General features: G+C 42.3%; 1 protein-coding gene across 1 annotated transcript; it reads left to right on the top strand.

Moving 5' to 3' along the window:
• Positions 1 to 6,045: 6,045 nt before the first annotated feature.
• LOC129821993 (tumor protein p53-inducible protein 13-like) lies at positions 6,046 to 17,771 on the top strand. Its single transcript, XM_055879802.1, has 10 exons — positions 6,046 to 6,579; positions 7,215 to 7,292; positions 7,538 to 7,573; positions 7,889 to 7,947; positions 8,366 to 8,444; positions 8,694 to 8,822; positions 9,120 to 9,302; positions 9,697 to 10,426; positions 12,250 to 12,371; positions 16,197 to 17,771. The coding sequence occupies exons 1-9, from the start codon at positions 6,481 to 6,483 to the stop codon at positions 12,363 to 12,365; spliced, it is 1,509 nt and encodes a 502-aa protein (XP_055735777.1). The 5' UTR covers positions 6,046 to 6,480; the 3' UTR covers positions 12,366 to 12,371; positions 16,197 to 17,771.
• Positions 17,772 to 17,822: the final 51 nt, after the last annotated feature.

Below are 17,822 nucleotides of genomic sequence, written 5' to 3'. Positions count from 1 at the left end.
GGGTAGTGCGTACAGCCCAGTACATCACTAGGGTTAAGCTGCCTGCCATTAAGGACCTCTACACCAGGCGGTGTCAGAGGAAGGCCCTAAAAATTGTCAAAGACCCCAGCCACCCCAGTCATAGACTGTTCTCTCTGCTACCGCATGGCAAGCACTACCAGAGTGCCAAGTCTAGAACAAAAAGGCTTCTCAACAGTTTTTATCCCCAAGCTATAAGACTCCTGAACAGGTAATCAAATGGCTACCCGGACTATTTGCATTGTGTGCCCCCCCCCCCAACCCCTCTTTTTACGCTGCTGCTACCCTGTTTATCATATATGCATAGTCACTTTAACTATACATTCATGTACATACTACCTCAATTGGGCCGACCAACCAGTGCTCCCGCACATTGGCTAACCGGGCTATCTGCATTGTGTCCCGCCACCCACCACCCGCCAACCGCTCTTTTTACGCTACTACTATTCTATGTTCATCATATATGCATAGACACTTTAACCATAACAACATGTACATACTACCACAATCGGCCTGACTAACCGGTGTCTGTATGTAGCCTCGCTACTTTTATAGCCTCGCTACTGTATATAGCCTGTCTTTTTACTGTTGTTGTATTTCTTTACTTACCTATTGTTCACATAATACCTTTTATGCACTATTGGTTAGAGCCTGTAAGTAAGCATTTCACTGTAAGGTCTACACCTGTTGTATTCAGCGCACGTGACAAATAAACTTTGATTTGATTTGATTGGCTCATTGTTCTGTCACGCATAGGGACACTACATCACTGCAAAATTCAAGCCCCTTGAATGCTGCCCTAGAGTTACATTAGAAGAGCCCATCCAAGAAGGCTCAAGGTCATTGGCCACAGATAAAATGACGTCAAATCACGTTATATCTACAGCAACTTTGATTGGACTGATCATGTCATCATCATACTTTCAAAATCTTAGTTAGAAAGCGAGCAGTCATCATCATGGATCAAGTCAACAATCTACCTGCAAATCCTTTTCAATTCTTGTCATATGAAGAGAAATTATGAAGAGAAATTATAGATAAAACATATCGGTGCTTATCGGCCATAAACATTAAACAACAAGTTGGAAATCGCAAATTCAAAAATGAGTGGTTTTTAAGGAATCAGTGGCTAACTGCAAGCATTGCGAAGCACACATCCACTCAGTGGAGTGGATGTGTGGTCCAAGTCTGGGTTTAAGGGTCTCTTTTTCAAGCTTAAAAAGATAAACATTCAACATTGGTGATGCTATCAATCTAGCATGACTTCTGCTGCTTTCAAAACAAATGGAAAATAAGAGCTGGGAAATCTCAGACTTTAGTGAGTTCAAGACAACTGGGAACTCTGAAAAAAACTAGCTCCGACTGGGAAAATATGTTTTGAATGGTCATCCAACTCCGAATTCCAAATTGGGAACTCTGGCCTCTTTCTAGAGCTCCGACCTGAAGATCACTAACGTCATCATTCAACCTTGTTTTTTTCTGAGTTCCCAGTTGTCGTGAAAGCACCATAAATCCAGAGAATGCCAGACTTTGATGACAAAGTTTGATGACCACATTTGCCCATGAAGGACCGCCGCGCCACCTTCCTGTTAAAGTGAGCACAGCACAACAAGGTGGGTCCAAACAGTTACTGCATGCAGCTGCATAAATTATGTAATATGTCAGGGAGATATGTATACTGTAGCTAAGAAAGTAATACTAAGTGTATCAAATGAAAATCTAATTCTCTTTGTCACATGCGCCGAATACAACAGGTGTAGACCTTAGAGTGAAATGCTTACTTACAAGCCGATAAATATTTACTAAATAAAATAAAGTAAAATATAAAATAAAAAGTAACACAATAAAATTACAATACCTAGGCTATATACAGTGGGTACCGGTACCGAGTCAATGTGCAGGAGCACAGGTTAATCGAGGTCATTTGTACATAGGGGGTAGGGTAGGGGTAAAATGACTATGCAAAGATAATAAACAGCGAGTAGCAGCAGTGTAAAATCAAAGTGGGGTGGGTGTCAATGTAATCAGTCCGGGTGGCCATTTGATTAAATGTTTAGAAGTCTTATGGCTTGGGGGTAGAAGCTGTTAAGGAGCCTTTTGGATCTAGACTTGGCGCTCCAGTACCGCTTGCCGTGCGGTAGCATAGAAAACAGTCTATGACTTGGGTGACTGAAGACTTTGACAATTTTTGGGGCCTTCCTCTGACACCAACCTAGTATATACAGTTAGTCAAATACTTTTAAACTCAGTTTTTCACAATTCCTGCCATTCAATCCAAGTAAAAATGCCCTGTCTTAGGTCAGTTAGGATCCCCACTTTATTTTAAGAATGTGAAATGTCAGAATAATAGTAGAGAGAATGATTTATTTCAGATTTTATTTCTTTCATCACATTCCCAGTGGGTCAGAATTTTACATACACTCAATTAGTATTTGTTAGCATTGCCTTTAAATTGACCCACAATGAATTGGGTGAATTTTGGCCCATTCCTCCTGACAGAGCTGGTGTAACTGAGTCAGGTTTGTAGGCCTCCTTGCTCGCACACGCTTTTTCAGTTCTGCCCATACATTTTCTGTAGGATTGAGGTCAGGGCTTTGTGATGGCCACTCCAATACCTTGACTTTGTTGTCCTTAAGCCATTTTGCCACAACATTGAAAGTATGCTTGGGGTCATTGTCCATTTGAAAGACACATTTGTGACCAAGCTTTAACTTCCTGATTGGTATCTTGAGATGTTGCTTCAATATATCCACATAATTTTCCTTCCTTATGAGACCATCTATTTTGTGAAGTGCACCAGTCCCTTTTACAGAAAGCACCCCTACAACATGATGCTGCCATCCCCGTGCTTCACAGTTGGGATGGTGTTCTTTGGCTTGCTAGCCTCCCCCTTTTCCCTCCAAACATAATGATGGCCAAGCAGTTCTATTTTTGTTTCATCAGACCAGAGGGCATTTCTCCATAAAGTACAATATTTGTCCTCATGTGCAGTTGCAAACCGTAGTCCGGCTTTTTTATGGCGGTTTTGGAGCAGCGGCTTCCTCCTTGCTGAGCGGCCTTTCAGGTTATGTCGATATAGGACTCGTTTTACTGTGGATACAGATACTTTGTACCTGTTTCCTCCAGCATCTTCACAAGGTCCTTTGCTGTTGTTCTGGCATTGATTTGCACTTTTAGCACCAAAGTACGTTCATCTCTAGGAGACAGAACACGTCTCCTTCCTGAGCGGTATGACGGCTACGTGGTCCCATGGTGTTTATACTTGCGTACTATTGTTTGTACAGATGAACGTGGTACCTTCAGGCATTTGGAAATTGCTCCTAAGGATGAACCAGACTTGTGGAGGTCTACACATTTTTTTCTGAGGTCTTGGCTGATTTCTTTTGATTTTCCCAAGATGTCAAGCAAAGAGGCACTGAGTTCGAAGTAAGGCCTTGAAATACATCCACAGGTACACCTCCAATTGACTCAAATGATGTGAATTAGCCCATCAGAAGCTTCTAAAGCCATGACATCCATTTTCTGGAATTTTCCAAGCTGTTTAAAGGCACAGTCAACTTAGTGTATGTAAACTTCTGACCCGCTGGAATTGTGATACAGTGATACAGATAAGTGAAATAATCTGTCTGTAAACAATTGTTGGAAAAATTACTTGTGTCATGCACAAAGTAGATGTTCTAACCAACTTGCCAAAACTATAGTTTGTTAACAAGAAATTTGTGGAGTGGTTGAAAAATGAGTTTAAATGACTCCAACCTAAGTGTATGTAACCATGCTGGTCATTTATGAACATTTTAACATCTTGGCCATGTTCTGTTATAATCTCCACCCGGCACAGCCATAAGAGGACTGGCCACCCCTCATAGTCTGGTTCCTCTCTAGGTTTCTTCTTAGGTTTTGGCCTTTCTAGGGAGTTTTTCCCAGCCACCGTGCTTCTACACCTGCATTGCTTGCTGTTTGGGGTTTTATGCTGGGTTTATGTACAAAACGTTGATATATCAGCTGATGTAAGAAGGGCTATATAAATACATTTGATTTGATGAAACTTACGACTTCAACTGTAGGTCCTGGATGGCAGGAAGCTTGGCCCTACTACTGGTTTGAGGAGTTAGCGAACTAACTTTGGTCAACTCTGAGTTCAACTTGGGATAACCGGTACCGCTAAAGTGGTTCACCTTTTAGCCTGGTAAATTTCTATGGCAAAGAACCCTTTAGAACTAACCTGCTCTGGGGCAGGCTAACTCAGGACTAACTCAATTTATCCTGAATGAAGTGTCTGAGATGTGAGTTGAGGACCAATGAAATCAGATTCCCTCCCTCCCACAAAGATTGTGTCATCATCCATTTCATTAGCATTTTTACGTGTTAAAAATGGAATTGTTAAAATACCTATCATATTACACATTTAGTAATGACAGAATGCATTTGAAACTTCATGCACAGTAAAAACTTTGTATTACTAAATCAAATTATTTTATCGATAAGAGTGGGAGAAAAGGTGCTTGTGCATTGATAAGCAGACCAAAGTACACCATAGACGGCATTAACGATAAGTAATAAAATATAGACAGCACTTCTAAAAGCCTATTTCACACCATAGCCTGCTTAATTTGCCCAGATAACTTTTCTTTCATTTTGATTTCGGTTACAAATGAAAATGTGGCACTGGCACACGCCCATGGATTGATGTTTCAGCATTGTCTCAATGAAGAGTTCCTCGTTCGATTAGCCACGTGCGACATTTGAGTTAGTGGCAGGCAGAAGAGCAATATCCATGAAGCCTGAGCTGGAATGTGAAGCTAATTAAAGCTGGCTAGCTTTAGAAAATCCCGCATAGATCTAGCTTGCTTCTTAGTATACCCCTCTGGACACATTTTTTAAATACTAAACCTTCCCCAGCAACAAAATTGAAAAAGCATGACCCTCCCCAAAACTCCTTCACGTAGAGCTCGGAACACAAGCGTTTCGCTACACCCGCAATAACACCTGCTAAATATGTGCATGTGACCAATAAAATATGATTTGATGTACCCTATTCCCTTCATACTGAAAGATCCCTGGGCTTATTTTAAGGAGTTGAGAAATAAATGTAGTGTAAAGAAAAGCTGGGTGCTTCCTCACGAAACCAGGACAAAAAAAGCCATCATGTTTCTGACTTTCACAACATTTAATCAATAGAATGGTCCTTTGGGGGAAGGATTATTGACATATACTTGACATTTGTATCTAAAAGCATAATTAATTTTAAGAAATAATACAATTTGGCATAGTTATTATATATTTATTAGTGTCATATGAAGCTGTACTGTTGCTCTAAAATATGAATTTTGATTTCAATAACAATTTTCTTACATTCATTTATGAATATTGACAAATATAAACATTAATATTGAAAATATACACATTTTGATTTGGCAATTGTTTTTTACACATATTGTTGAACATAATATACTCTATGGGCATATCAACGTTACAGAGTGGGATCTCTGCTAGTTTTAAGGTTATGGCCCATTTTACACAGAGAAATTGGCATAGCAGGCTATGTAACCAATCACAAACCTCCTTTTACTTGTAGCATTGCAGATCTCCCAAATCACCAGCAGAGGGCGACCATTTTGAATCCTGCAAATTGCCGACAAATTGGACCACTACTCTAAAAGTACCAGAGATCCCACTCGGAACTTTGATATGCCCATAAAGCAGGGGTGGCCACCCTTTTGTAGGCCTGAGGATCAATTTCCAAAAATGGGGCCCCCTACCAAAAATATAAACAAAATCAAATATACAGTACCAGTCAAAAGTTTGGACACACCTACTCATTCAAGGAATTTTCTTTAGTTTTACTACTTTCTACATTTTAGAATAATAGTGGAGACATCAAAACCATGAAATAACACATTTGGAATCATGTAGTAACCCAAGAAGTGGAAACATCTATGAGCAACAACGACTCAGATGCGAAGTTGTAGGCCACACAAGCTCACAGAACCGGACCGTCGAGTGCTGAGGCGCGTCTGTCCTCGGTTTCCAGCTTTCAGGCGGTTACGTGATAATTTGGCGCCACCGTGTGGAAGAAATTAGTAGAAACCATGAAAAAAATTACCTACATTTTCTGTCCCATTTGCTTTGCCGTAGCCAGTTCTAACGTGAACCGTATGGTAAAGAAAAAAAGAGCTTCGAATACTGTATTTTGTCGGATACCCCTTTGCTGTAACAGCATCAATGCCTCGCTTTGCCCTGGATGTTTGCGCTCAGTGCCAGCAGAGAGGGCTTTTGCAGTAGCTCGCACCGATGGTTCTAGACGTGGGAGCTACAGGAATGGGATGATCCACATGTTAACTAATAGCTGTTAAAAAAAAAGGATGTATTTATTTTAAGAGATTACTTCAAACGATACATCCATGAAGATGTATCTCCGTGACTCGCTGTGACTCGCGCTCTATGTCCATTGTGTGAAGAAGAATGTCTCCACCGCTGTCGACTCTGCTGTCCAGGCTGTGGCTGTGCTTGGTTCTGTCCGGTGCTGCTAGGCCGATGTGGAAAGCTTGTGACAATGGCAAGGTACAATATGAATCATTGTGGACTATTTTATACTGCCATATGCAGTGGTGGAAAAAAGTACCCAATTGTCATACTTGAGGAAAAGTAAAGATACCCTTATAGAAAACAACTCAGGTGAAAGTGAAAGTCACCCAGTAACCAGACTGAACCATTTTCTAGTTTTTTTTTTACTCCCAACACTCAGACCTAATTTACAAACCAAGCATGTGTGTTTACAAACGAAGCATGTATGTCAAGTGAGTCTTCCATATCAGAGGCAGTAGGGATGACCAGGGATGTGCTCTTTATTAGTGCGTGAATTGGACCACTTTCCTGTCCAGCTAAGCGTTCAAAATGTAACGAGTACTTTTGTGTGTCAGGCAAAATGTATGGAGTAAAAAGTACATTATTTTCTTTAGGAATGCAGTGAAGTAAAAGTAAACGTTGTCGTATGTCACTTCACTTGACTTTGTATTGCCTGCTTCAATTATAATAGCTAGACGATCTGTATAACAACCATGAAGGAAAACCATAGCTATCACATCAATGCAATGACATGATGAATATATGTGCCGTCGACTGTATGTTACCATTCCAAACAGCAAGTAAACTGTGACAGTTTTGTATCTGTATGATGGTTTTTCTGTGACTGACAGCTCTTGCTGGGGAGAGACCTGCCCCCGTCAGTTGTGTGGAGCTGTCCTGTGATTTCCTGGCCAGAGTCCACTACCCAGGTAACTATGGCGCTAGCCACGTGATCTATTGAACCGCTGTTCCACATAACATACATATAGCCTGGTAGTAAACTACTGTAAGGACGAATTACATGTTCACTTAACACAAACTTGAGCGTTGATGATTATGTCACCTATTTATCGTGTTCACTTGGCTTAATATTGTGCATTTGTTGTGTGCATTTTCCCAAGCAAATCCATTGCTGAAACACAGTGTAAACCAGGTCTCTCTCCTCTGTTTGCAGAAGATTCCTAGCATTGACACAAAGTATCCCCCACAGGTAAATCAATCAATCAACTTGTCAAACAGAAAGTACAATGAGCTAGCCTTTTCTTTCCTTATGAACACATTATTTCCAAACCCTTAGGTCCCAGTGTAGCTATTACTGATAACAACATACCGCAGGGTTTCTGTCTGGAAGGATAGGATGTAAACGTTGCCTAATCCTGAGCCCCGTTTAGCAGGGCACAGCGTTGCAGAACCTTCACATAGAAATGTATGATGTAGAACTAAACATGCCTCTCTGAAATATAGAATTAGAAATCACACCTGGAGCTAATACATAAGTCTGCCCTCTTTTCCTGTCTGACCTCAGCGGATCGAGCACGTCTGCATGGACACACCCATCACATACAATCACACTATCCCCAACAGGTAAGATGCTGCGGGCGGACACACACACACACACACACACACACACACACACACACACACACACACACACACACACACACACACACACACACACACAGGGAGTGTTACATCACCAAGAACACACAATACACACTTACCTGGGAACCTGTGTCAAATCCAGTTAAATATGACAGGTTGTTTAATGTGCACTCCATTTCTCATGCAAATATTAATGTATATTACTTTGCAATAACTCTTTAATGTGACAATGTAATCTGTATGTAAACAGCCAAATACATTTTCTGGGCAAGTGACCAAAACCATAAATAAAAACTGCTCCTGACCTGCCTGATGGGCAAGTGCCTATATGAGAGCTTAATGTCAATTCCTGTGTTGCGGGCCATTTACTAAACTGTCTTTATGTGGGTGGTTTGTGTAGTGGTGCTCACCGGACTGTAGGGGCAGAGAGTGGAGAGTACCTGTACTGCCCCCCTCAACGCTGGCTCAACAACCTGCAGGTAACCACTAAAACCATGACACCACACACTCAACCTCACACAACCTCCCATATTAGATAGCCAATATGTTTCATGAGTCCAGTATTACCACAACAGATTGTCCAACTCTAATCGGTCTCTACTGTTGATGTGTGTGTGTGTGTGTGTGTGTGTGTGTGTGTGTGTGTGTGTGTGTGTGTGTGTGTGTGTGTGTGTGTGTGTGTGTGTGTGTGTGTGTGTGTGTGTGTGTGTGTGTGTGTGTGTTTGCAGCATGGAGCAACAGTGTTACTGTACCATCCGTGTGCTCCTGTTCGTCAGCGTGACCTGCTGTCTGTCCTGGGCCACCGCTGTCTGTCTGACTACATCATAACGCCACACCCTGACCTCAGCACACACCGGGTGAGTCACACACACACACAATAAAGACAGTCTCAAAGGAAACATTGCCTTTACTTACACTAAGATATCGGTAGAAGTGATGTACCATCTACTCTGTACCTGCTTGTGAAATGGCTGATATCCCCGATTATAGATTACACTGAAAATGGACACCTCCTCACAAACCATGTCTACTATGACAGCAGGGCATTCAATTGACACCCCAACAGATGCACAGACAAAGCACTTACCCGTTTTCTTCCTTTTGGTTCCTACTGAACATGACCCTGTGGTGACTGAATCTCTCTCCTGTTGAAGCCGTTAGCGCTGGTGTCCTGGGGTCGCACGCTGGAGCTGTCCCAGGTGACCACGTCGGAGGTCTGTGATTGGCTGCAGTTGACAGCGGCACACGGGAACCGTGGCGACGTGGATCAAAGCAGACAGTATAACTTGCTGTTGACCCATCCTGCAGATCATAAACACGCATGCCCAAAGCTAAAGGTGAGCCAGAAGACAGAGAGAGGAGAGGGCCCGGCATGTCTGAATGTTTGAAAGTCTGCATAAAGCAGTGGTATTCAAACTTTTTCAGTGGGGACCACATTTTTGGGGCCAGAATTTCTGGGGACCCCATTCCACCCAAAATCTAATGACACTACCATCAAATCTGTGCATTTAGATTTTCACATCAACAAATAACCTTAAATTCATCACATTTTCATCACTCTTATCCAAATTAAAAGAACGAATATACATAAAATAATCTGTACTCTGACATTTTTGGTATTTGGCGAACCTACTGCAATTCCCTCGCAACCAGGTTGTCCTAAAGCTGTCCTAGAATTGTTTTACTGTTTGTATCATTTACTGAGTGTGCCTTTTTGTTGATCATAACCAGTCTCTGAGGCAGTGCTGTGAGGAGACCCTCTCTCTTCTGGATGGATGGTTGGAGGTGACAGACTGGGGGAGAGGGAGGGTCCGCAAGAGCCGAGCTGCACTCAGGAAGGAGGGGAAGGAGAAAGAGAGACAGACCACCCTGGACAGAACCGAGCCGAACAGAGTCCAGAAACATGGAACCACACTCCAACCTGAAGCACAGGGCCAAGCCACAGTGAGGGCTACACAGGGAGGCACGGACCGAGGACTCAAAGTGACTCAACCTCACCGCATAGAAAATGACACTAATGAAAAAGATCCCAGAGGCAAAGTGAGAGAAACAGACTGGGTGAACCAGAACGAAGCAGAGGACAAGAGCAGCAGACACGAGGGAGAGACACAGCCCCGTAACTCTCCAACCAAGAGGAAAAAGCCTCTGTCTCAGAGTCAGCCCAAACAGCTGGCTGTCACTCAGGCAAACAGCCAGGACAGGAGAGCAGACTGTGATGTTAGGGTGGGCCACTGCAAGTACACTGAGACCGTAGCTCCACTAGGAGGCGCCGTGGCTGGACCCGGTGACAGGATGCTGCCCACTCCGCGGACAGACGAGGCGGTGTGGGCAGCGGCGGCGTTGGGCTTCCTCCTGGTGCTGCTGGTGCTGTCCGTGCTGCACACACGCCTCTACCGCCACTGGCGCACAACGCCCAGCATGTACTGGCACGACCCCAAGCAGGACTACGACAGGGTGGCAGGTGGGTTCATTGGGGCTCACACATCCCCCGTCCCCAACACACACTTCTTACGGGGCCTATAAAATCTGCGTTACGGAATGCAGACATGAAAATGGAATTCAACAATATAATTTTTTTTTAATTGAACTTAGAACATTTATTAATTTGCCTAAAATGATCCTAATACATTAACAAAATGCATCAGTGATTTGTATTTACCTTTCTGAAACCAGCCATGCCCCGTGTGTGTGTGTGTGTGTGTGCGTGCGTGCGTGTGTGTAGCGCACATACAATATGTCTACACCAGTGTTGAACAACTTTGATGGGGGTGGGGGCCACAGAAAATCTGAACTCATACCCCCTTCCCACCCACATTGTGAGCAAAACATTTAATGGTCCCCCGCTTGACAGCGGAGATAGTTTTAGAGTTAATTTAGAGTAAATCTATACATTTTTCCATGGGGTGTAAAGAAAATGAGCTGTTTTACAGCTAATTTCCTGCAATTCTACCCATTTCGCCATAGGGTTGTAAGGCCTGGGTGTCGGAGTGTGAAGAAAAAAGCGCAGGAGCAGCAATTGCAAAACAAATGCTTTTTAATGAAACACGGACAAACTAGGCCACCCTACTAACACACTGGGTGTACACTAATAAACTACCCCAGACACGTGGGGAATGAATAATGTCCAGAAACATGAAGCACAAAACCGACACCAACTTACATACAAACAATCCCGCACAAAGAAACGTGCGGGCCGGCTGATTAAATAAACCCAACTAATTAACCCTCATACAAAACAGGTGCGCCCAATAAACACATAGAGAGGGGGAGAAAAGGATCAGTGGCAGTTAATAGGCCGGTGACGACGACCGCCGAACGCCACCCGAACGGGAAGGAGAGCCTGCCTCGGTCGAAGTCGTGACAAGGGTGGAGAGAAATGTTTGCAGTTTTGAGTATGATATTTGTGTGAGACTGACTTAACAAAATCAATGGATTTTGTTAGCCAGCCGGTAATTCGAACATGACAACAAATTTAGATAGCTGGCCGCAAAACTAACTTAGCAATCAAAAAAAAGTGTGGCTGACATGGCTAATTGACTGACTATCAGTGACGGACATAACGAGAAAAACTGCTGATGCACAACCAAATTTCGAAGTTGCACCTTGTGTTATTCTACTACTTTAACAGTAAGTTGAGAGCCTGACAGAGTTTGGGGGAAATTGACCAGAGGACCTTAAAAAGGTTCAAAAGTCTAGTTGCCCATCCTTGGTCTACATTTTGTGTAGCCGTTAGCTACGATGCTAATGTAATGATAACCGTCTTCTGGTATTGAAGGAAAGGCTTTCCCAAAAACCTTCTCAATTAAATTAAACTACAAGAATATCACTCTTAACCTGGAGGAATGACGTCATGATTATTTGCATCAATCCAGTGGGCATTTGTTTTGCAAACTCTGCATTTATGTGAGTGCTACAGAAACATCGCTAACCAAACAACGATCTTTTGCTGGTGTACACTGGAATGACAGGGTAACTACACTCACATATCAACATTTCTTAGATTTATACCAGACCCAAAAAGTGGTCTCCAGATGTGGTTTAAGCATTGTTGTGGACTTAGAACATATGATTCTGTTGTTTTACTATTAAATAAATGTGGATTTTGAGAGCGAAAACCTGAAAACAGGGAAAAAACAGAAAACTAAAAGAAAAATGTTTATAAAGAAAATCTGCGAAAAAAGGATCAGATTTTATAGGGCCCTAACTTTTACAACTGAGCGTTATCATTACTGTTAATCCTATTTTGCAGTTGTTCTAATAAGGGGTGCCTGTTGTGTGTCTTAGATGTGATCCACAGGAGGCTGAAGATGCCAGGGAGGAGGAAGAGAAGGGCATCCAAGAGCCGAAGACAGGAGTGTGCCCTCCTACCACCCAGCTCCAGCACAGAGGAGGACGAGTAGAAACAGGTCTCTCTCATTCTTCTCTCCCTCCATCTGTTTATTATATCCATATTGTCTTTACCCTGTGAGAAGAAAAGAAAGAGGAGAGGACATTGGGACCTAAAAGCAGGGTACTCCTTCTGGCCTAATAACATTGCTATGCTGAAGAAACATTTTATGGATTTTTTTTTGTGTAACGAGACCTCAAACAGGTACATCTTCTATTGCTGGTACTTAAGAAGAAATATTTTAGTATTTTAACTGTCATACAACACTCCATAGTACAAAACCCCATTCAATCAGATCACATTACAGTAGATCATTCACAATCACCACCAATGATGCCGTTTTACTACACATTCAAGCCTTTTCTCATAGGGGCAGAGTCAGACTTGGGAAATGTACGCCTTTCCTACGCACTTCTAAGTAGTCGATATTCAGACTTGCCTTATGAAGGTGCGCAACAAGATATGCGGGTGTGGCTCCCACAATAAATTTAATTCAACCCCAGAAAACCCACCCACTAGGTGGCCGACAGAATTGACCAGGGAGTTTTCATTCAATTCCTTTTTTTCCTCCTGTTCATTTATTTTAAACAATCCCTTTGAATATGGATTTGGACAGTGAAGATAACTTTTTTCAATTTAGATCACATGTTTCATATGAGGCGAGAGTACAGAATGTCACCTTTAACTTGAGGGTAATTTCTGTTTTCTGTTTTACTGTTTAGAAATGAAGGGACTATGTATCTATACCACCCATTTGAAGAAGTATTTGGACAAATTCACTTAGTATATTAAAGTTGTTAAAAGTTTAGTATCTGTTGTTGGTAACAAGTGAGAGGTTAGCATGTTTTGTTGTAGCCTATGTTACTTTCTTGCTCATCATGATTCATTCATGATTTGTCTTAATCATGACATCATCGGGGTTCATTTGGAAGTGTTCAGAAACATCTGCTCACATAGAAAGAAAATGACTCCAGTCGTCATTCATTTCCTATTGGGCAAAATAGAATCTGAAACGCAACCAAAACAAACTGCAAATGCATCCAACAAGTTTGTAGAGCCAAAAGCTTGATGTAGTCTTTACGTTCAAGGAATATGGAACCAAATACTAAACTTTTGATTACTTTACACGAAGTGAATTTGTCCAAATACTAACGACTTCTTCAAATGGGGGGACTAAACACTAAACATAATTTCGAAACATTAAAACATATGTATGAAAATACTCTCGTGCTGACATTCTGTACTGTCTCATAATGTGAATCATTTGATCTAAAAGCCAGAATGCTGAAGTAAATGTGTAGCTTCACTGTCCAAACACTTATGGAGGGGAGTACAGTTGCTGTTGTAAGCAACCGGCTGTCGGGTGCACTGTGTTGCGGTAGTGGGTACGAGTCCATCAAATGCTGTTGTGTAAAAGTAATAAATAGTTGTTTTTTTAAGAATGCATTGTGAGTTACAGTTTAAATTAAATATATAAAAGTATTATTGCCACACACCAGATGGGTGCAGTGAATCAAGACATGGACAGAGCCGTGTTGTATGTTGATTATTGCCCGTCTCCTACTACACTACGGCCAGTGTACTCCTATGAAGCTATAGTTTGGAAGCTAACTGTTTCAACCACAGAACTAGAGAGGTTCTATTTTTATGCTTTGAACAACCACAGGATATGAATTCCCTTGTGCGAGAAAATGATTGAACATTGTTGCTATGCAGGTAATGAAACCACTTTGGAGCAGCAATACCCTGTGCAGGCTTTTCCTTTTTTGATCTACTATGTTGGTGGGGAGTATGTTATTAGGATCCCCATTAGCTGTTGCAAAAGCAGCAGCTACTCTTCCTGGGGTCCACACACAACATGAAATCATACAGAACATTAACAGACAAGAACAGCTAAAATATGTAGATGTATATATTCTTATTTACAATACTAATGTATACATAATAGGATATGACTGAAGATCAATATTCTAAGTAATGAAATTACAACCAAGAAACACAAAATCCCCACAGATGTGGCTCCCATGATGTAGCAGCTGCAGCCATATACAGTGTACAAAACATTAGGAACACCTTCCTAATATTGAGTTGCACCCCCTTTTGCTCTCAGAACAGCCTCAAATTGTAGGAGCATGGACTCTACAAGGTACTGAAAGCGTTCCCACAGTTGTGGCAAGTTGTCTGGATGTCCTTTGGGTGGTGGACCATTCTTGATACACATGGGAAACTGCCGAGCGTGAAAAACCCAGCAGCGTTGCAGTTCTTGACACAAACCAGTGCGCCTGACATCTACTACCATACCCGGTTCAAAGGCAATTCAATATTTTGTCTTGCCCATTCACCCTTTGAATGACACACACAAAATCCATGTTTCAATTGTCTTAAGGCTTAAAAATCCTTCTTTAACCAATCTTCTCCCCTTCATCTACGTCGATTGAAGTGGATTTAATAAGTGACATCAATTAGGGATCATAGCTTTCACCTGGATTCACCTTGTCAGTCTGTTATGGGAAGAGCAGGTGTTCTATGATTGGCTGTCAACAGAAACTTTAGGGCTCCCTTGGGCCCTGGCCAAAAGTAGTGCACTACATTTGGAATAGGGTGCCATTTGGAACGCATGTTCAGCGTGTCCAACATCATGTCCTCGGACCATTAATGTGTATGCGTACCAAGTAGTGGATTACTTTTTACTATGGCCCATATAATGAGATGCGTAGGATAACGAGCAGCAGTAGTTCTGGTGTTTGGTTATTTGTACAAATCACGATTTCGCAGGTGTTAGCATCTTTCATATTTTGGAATGAGAGGGGATGTTCATAACATGCAAAGAGAGAGGGTTCCGCTCCTCATTCCGGTTCCGCTACTCTTTCTAGCATCTCTTCTCTTAATACGTATGGACCCAGAACTTAAATTGAGCATCTGACCAATGACGTGACACTTTAGTTCTGGGTTAACTGAGATTAAGTACTCAAAAGTAGTGCACTATAAAAGGTAATAGGGTGCCCTTTGGGACAGAGAGTATGCCATTACTATGTAATGAGCTGTGATTAAATGTTAAAGACAAAGCTAACAACCTGTGAAATCATTCACACCAAGAGGACAGTTAAAGTGTGACTACATGAACCAGAGAGAGAAAGTGAGAGAGACTGTAGTTTGTACAGTGTACCCTGAGACGGTTGTATGATACGGCCTTTGGCTTATCTCCTTATGTACAGAACCAAGTTTGGACACATTTTCTACATTGTAGAATAATAGTGAAGACAAACTATGGAATAACACATATGGAATCATGTTGTAACCAAAAAGTGTTAAACAAATCAAAATATATTTTAGATTCTTCAAAGTAGCTACCCTTTGCCTTTAACAGCTTTGCACTCTTGGCATTCTCTCAACCAGCTTTACCTGGAATGCTTTCCCAACAGTCTTGGAGGAGTTTCCACATATGCTGAGCAATTGTTGGATGCTTTTCCTTCACTCTGTAGTCCAACTAATCCCAAATCTGAATTGGGTTGAGGTTGGGTGCTTATGGAGGCCAAGTCATCTGATGCAGCATTCCATCACTCTCCTTGGTCAAATTGTCACACCTGCTCCCGCTACCCTCTCTGGCGCCAGGCGGCCCATCATTATGCACACCTGTCACCATCGTTACGTGCATCAGCACTTCATGGGACTCATCTGGACTCTATTATCTTATTGATTGCCTCCCCTATATCGGTCACTTTCTCAATTTCAACCCGTGTCTGCATTGTCATTTTGTTCCCCTTGTCCAGAAGCTGTCCTTGTTTTGTTTCATGTCCGTTATTTGTAAAATATTCACTCCCTGTCCTTGCTTCTCGTCTCCTAGCGTCTGTCCACACAGAATGCAGACACCAAATCTTGGAAGCATCAGGGAGTGTATTTTGTTTGGGTTGGTGACGTCGGGTCTGGGTGCCGCTGCCGAAGGAACCGTGGATTCCTCAACCGGCTCCCGCGCCTCAGCCGGCAAGTCGGACTCCCATCCCACGTCATGCCTTGGCCGGCCCCCCGGGGGGGGGGTACTGTCACACCTGCTCCCCCTCTCTGGCGCTTGATGTGGCAAATCATTACGCACACCTGTCACCATCGTTACGCGCTTCAGCACTTCATGGGACTCACCTGGACTCAATTACCTTATTGATTGCCTGCACTATATCTGTCACTTCCTCAGTTTCTTCCCCGTGTTAGCAGTAATGTCGTTTTGTGCCCCTTGTCCAGACGCTGTCCTTGTTTTCTCATGTCCGTTATTTATAAAATGTTCACTCCCTGTACTTGCCTCTGTGTCTTTCCTCACACAAATAGCACTTACACAGCCTGGAGGTGTGTTGGGTATTGTCCTGTTAAAAACAGATGATAGTCCCACTAAGCGCAAACCAGATGGGATGGCGTATCGCTGCAGAATACTGTGGTAGCCATGCTGGTTAAATGTGCCTTGATTTCTAAATAAATCAGTGTCACCAGCAAAGCACCTGCACACCATCACTCCTCCTCCTCCTCCATGCTTCACGGTGGGAACTACACATGCGGAGATAATCCATTTACTTACTCTGGGTCACACCAAGACACATCTGGAACCAAAAATCTCAAATTGGACTCATGAGACCGAAGGACAGATTTCTACCGGTCTAACGTCCATTGCTCGTGTTTCTTGGCCTAAGCAAGTCTCTTATTCTTATTGGTGTCCTTTAGTAGTGGTTTCTTTGCATCAATTTGACCATGAAGGCCTGATTCACGCAGTCTCCTCTGAACAGTTGATGTTGAGATGTGTCTGTTACTTGAACTCTGAAGCATTTATTTGGACTGCAATTTCTGAGGCTTGTAACTCTAATGAACTTATCTTCTGCAGCAGAGGTAACTCTGGGTCTTTCTTTCACGTGGCAGTCCTCATGAGAGCCAGTCATCATAGCGCTAGATGGTTTTTGAGACTGCACTTGAAGAAACTTTAAAGTTCTTGAAAATGTTCTGTATTGACTGACCTTCATGTCTTAAAGTAATGATGGGCTGTTGTTTCTCTTTGCTTATTTGAGCTGTTCTTGCCGTAATATGGACTTGGTCTTTTACCAAATAGGGCTATCTTCTGTATACCACCCCTACCTTGTCACAACACAACTGTTTGGCTTAAAAGCATTAAGAACAGAAATTCCACAAATTTACTTTTAACAAGGCACACCTGTTAATTGAAATGCATTCCAGGTGACTACCTCATGAAGCGGATTAAAAATGCCAAGATTGTGCAAAGCTGTCAAAGGCAAAGGGTGGCTACTTTGAAGAATCTAAGATATTTTGATTTGATTAACACTTTTTTTGGTTACTACATGATTCCATGTGTTATTTCATGGTTTTGATGTCTTCACTATTATTCTACAATGTAGAAAATAGTAAAAAATAAAAACCCTTGAATGAGTAGGTGTGTCAACTTTTGACTGGTACTGTAGGTTTCAAGCATCTCGAACTA

Source organism: Salvelinus fontinalis, chromosome 24 (genome assembly GCF_029448725.1).
Source record: "Salvelinus fontinalis isolate EN_2023a chromosome 24, ASM2944872v1, whole genome shotgun sequence".
Taxonomy (NCBI): domain Eukaryota; kingdom Metazoa; phylum Chordata; class Actinopteri; order Salmoniformes; family Salmonidae; genus Salvelinus; species Salvelinus fontinalis.
The sequence above is the reverse complement of the archived record's forward strand: the minus strand, read 5'-3'. Positions and strand labels throughout refer to the sequence as shown.

Coding starts and splice junctions, on each gene's coding strand:
- LOC129821993 (XM_055879802.1), top strand. CDS start 6,481: ATGTCTCCACCGCTGTCGACTCTGCTGTCCAGGCTGTGGCTGTGCTTG. Junction 6,580..7,214: donor AAGCTTGTGACAATGGCAAG/GTACAATATGAA, acceptor TGTGACTGACAG/CTCTTGCTGGGGAGAGACCT. Junction 8,823..9,119: donor CTGACCTCAGCACACACCGG/GTGAGTCACACA, acceptor CTCCTGTTGAAG/CCGTTAGCGCTGGTGTCCTG.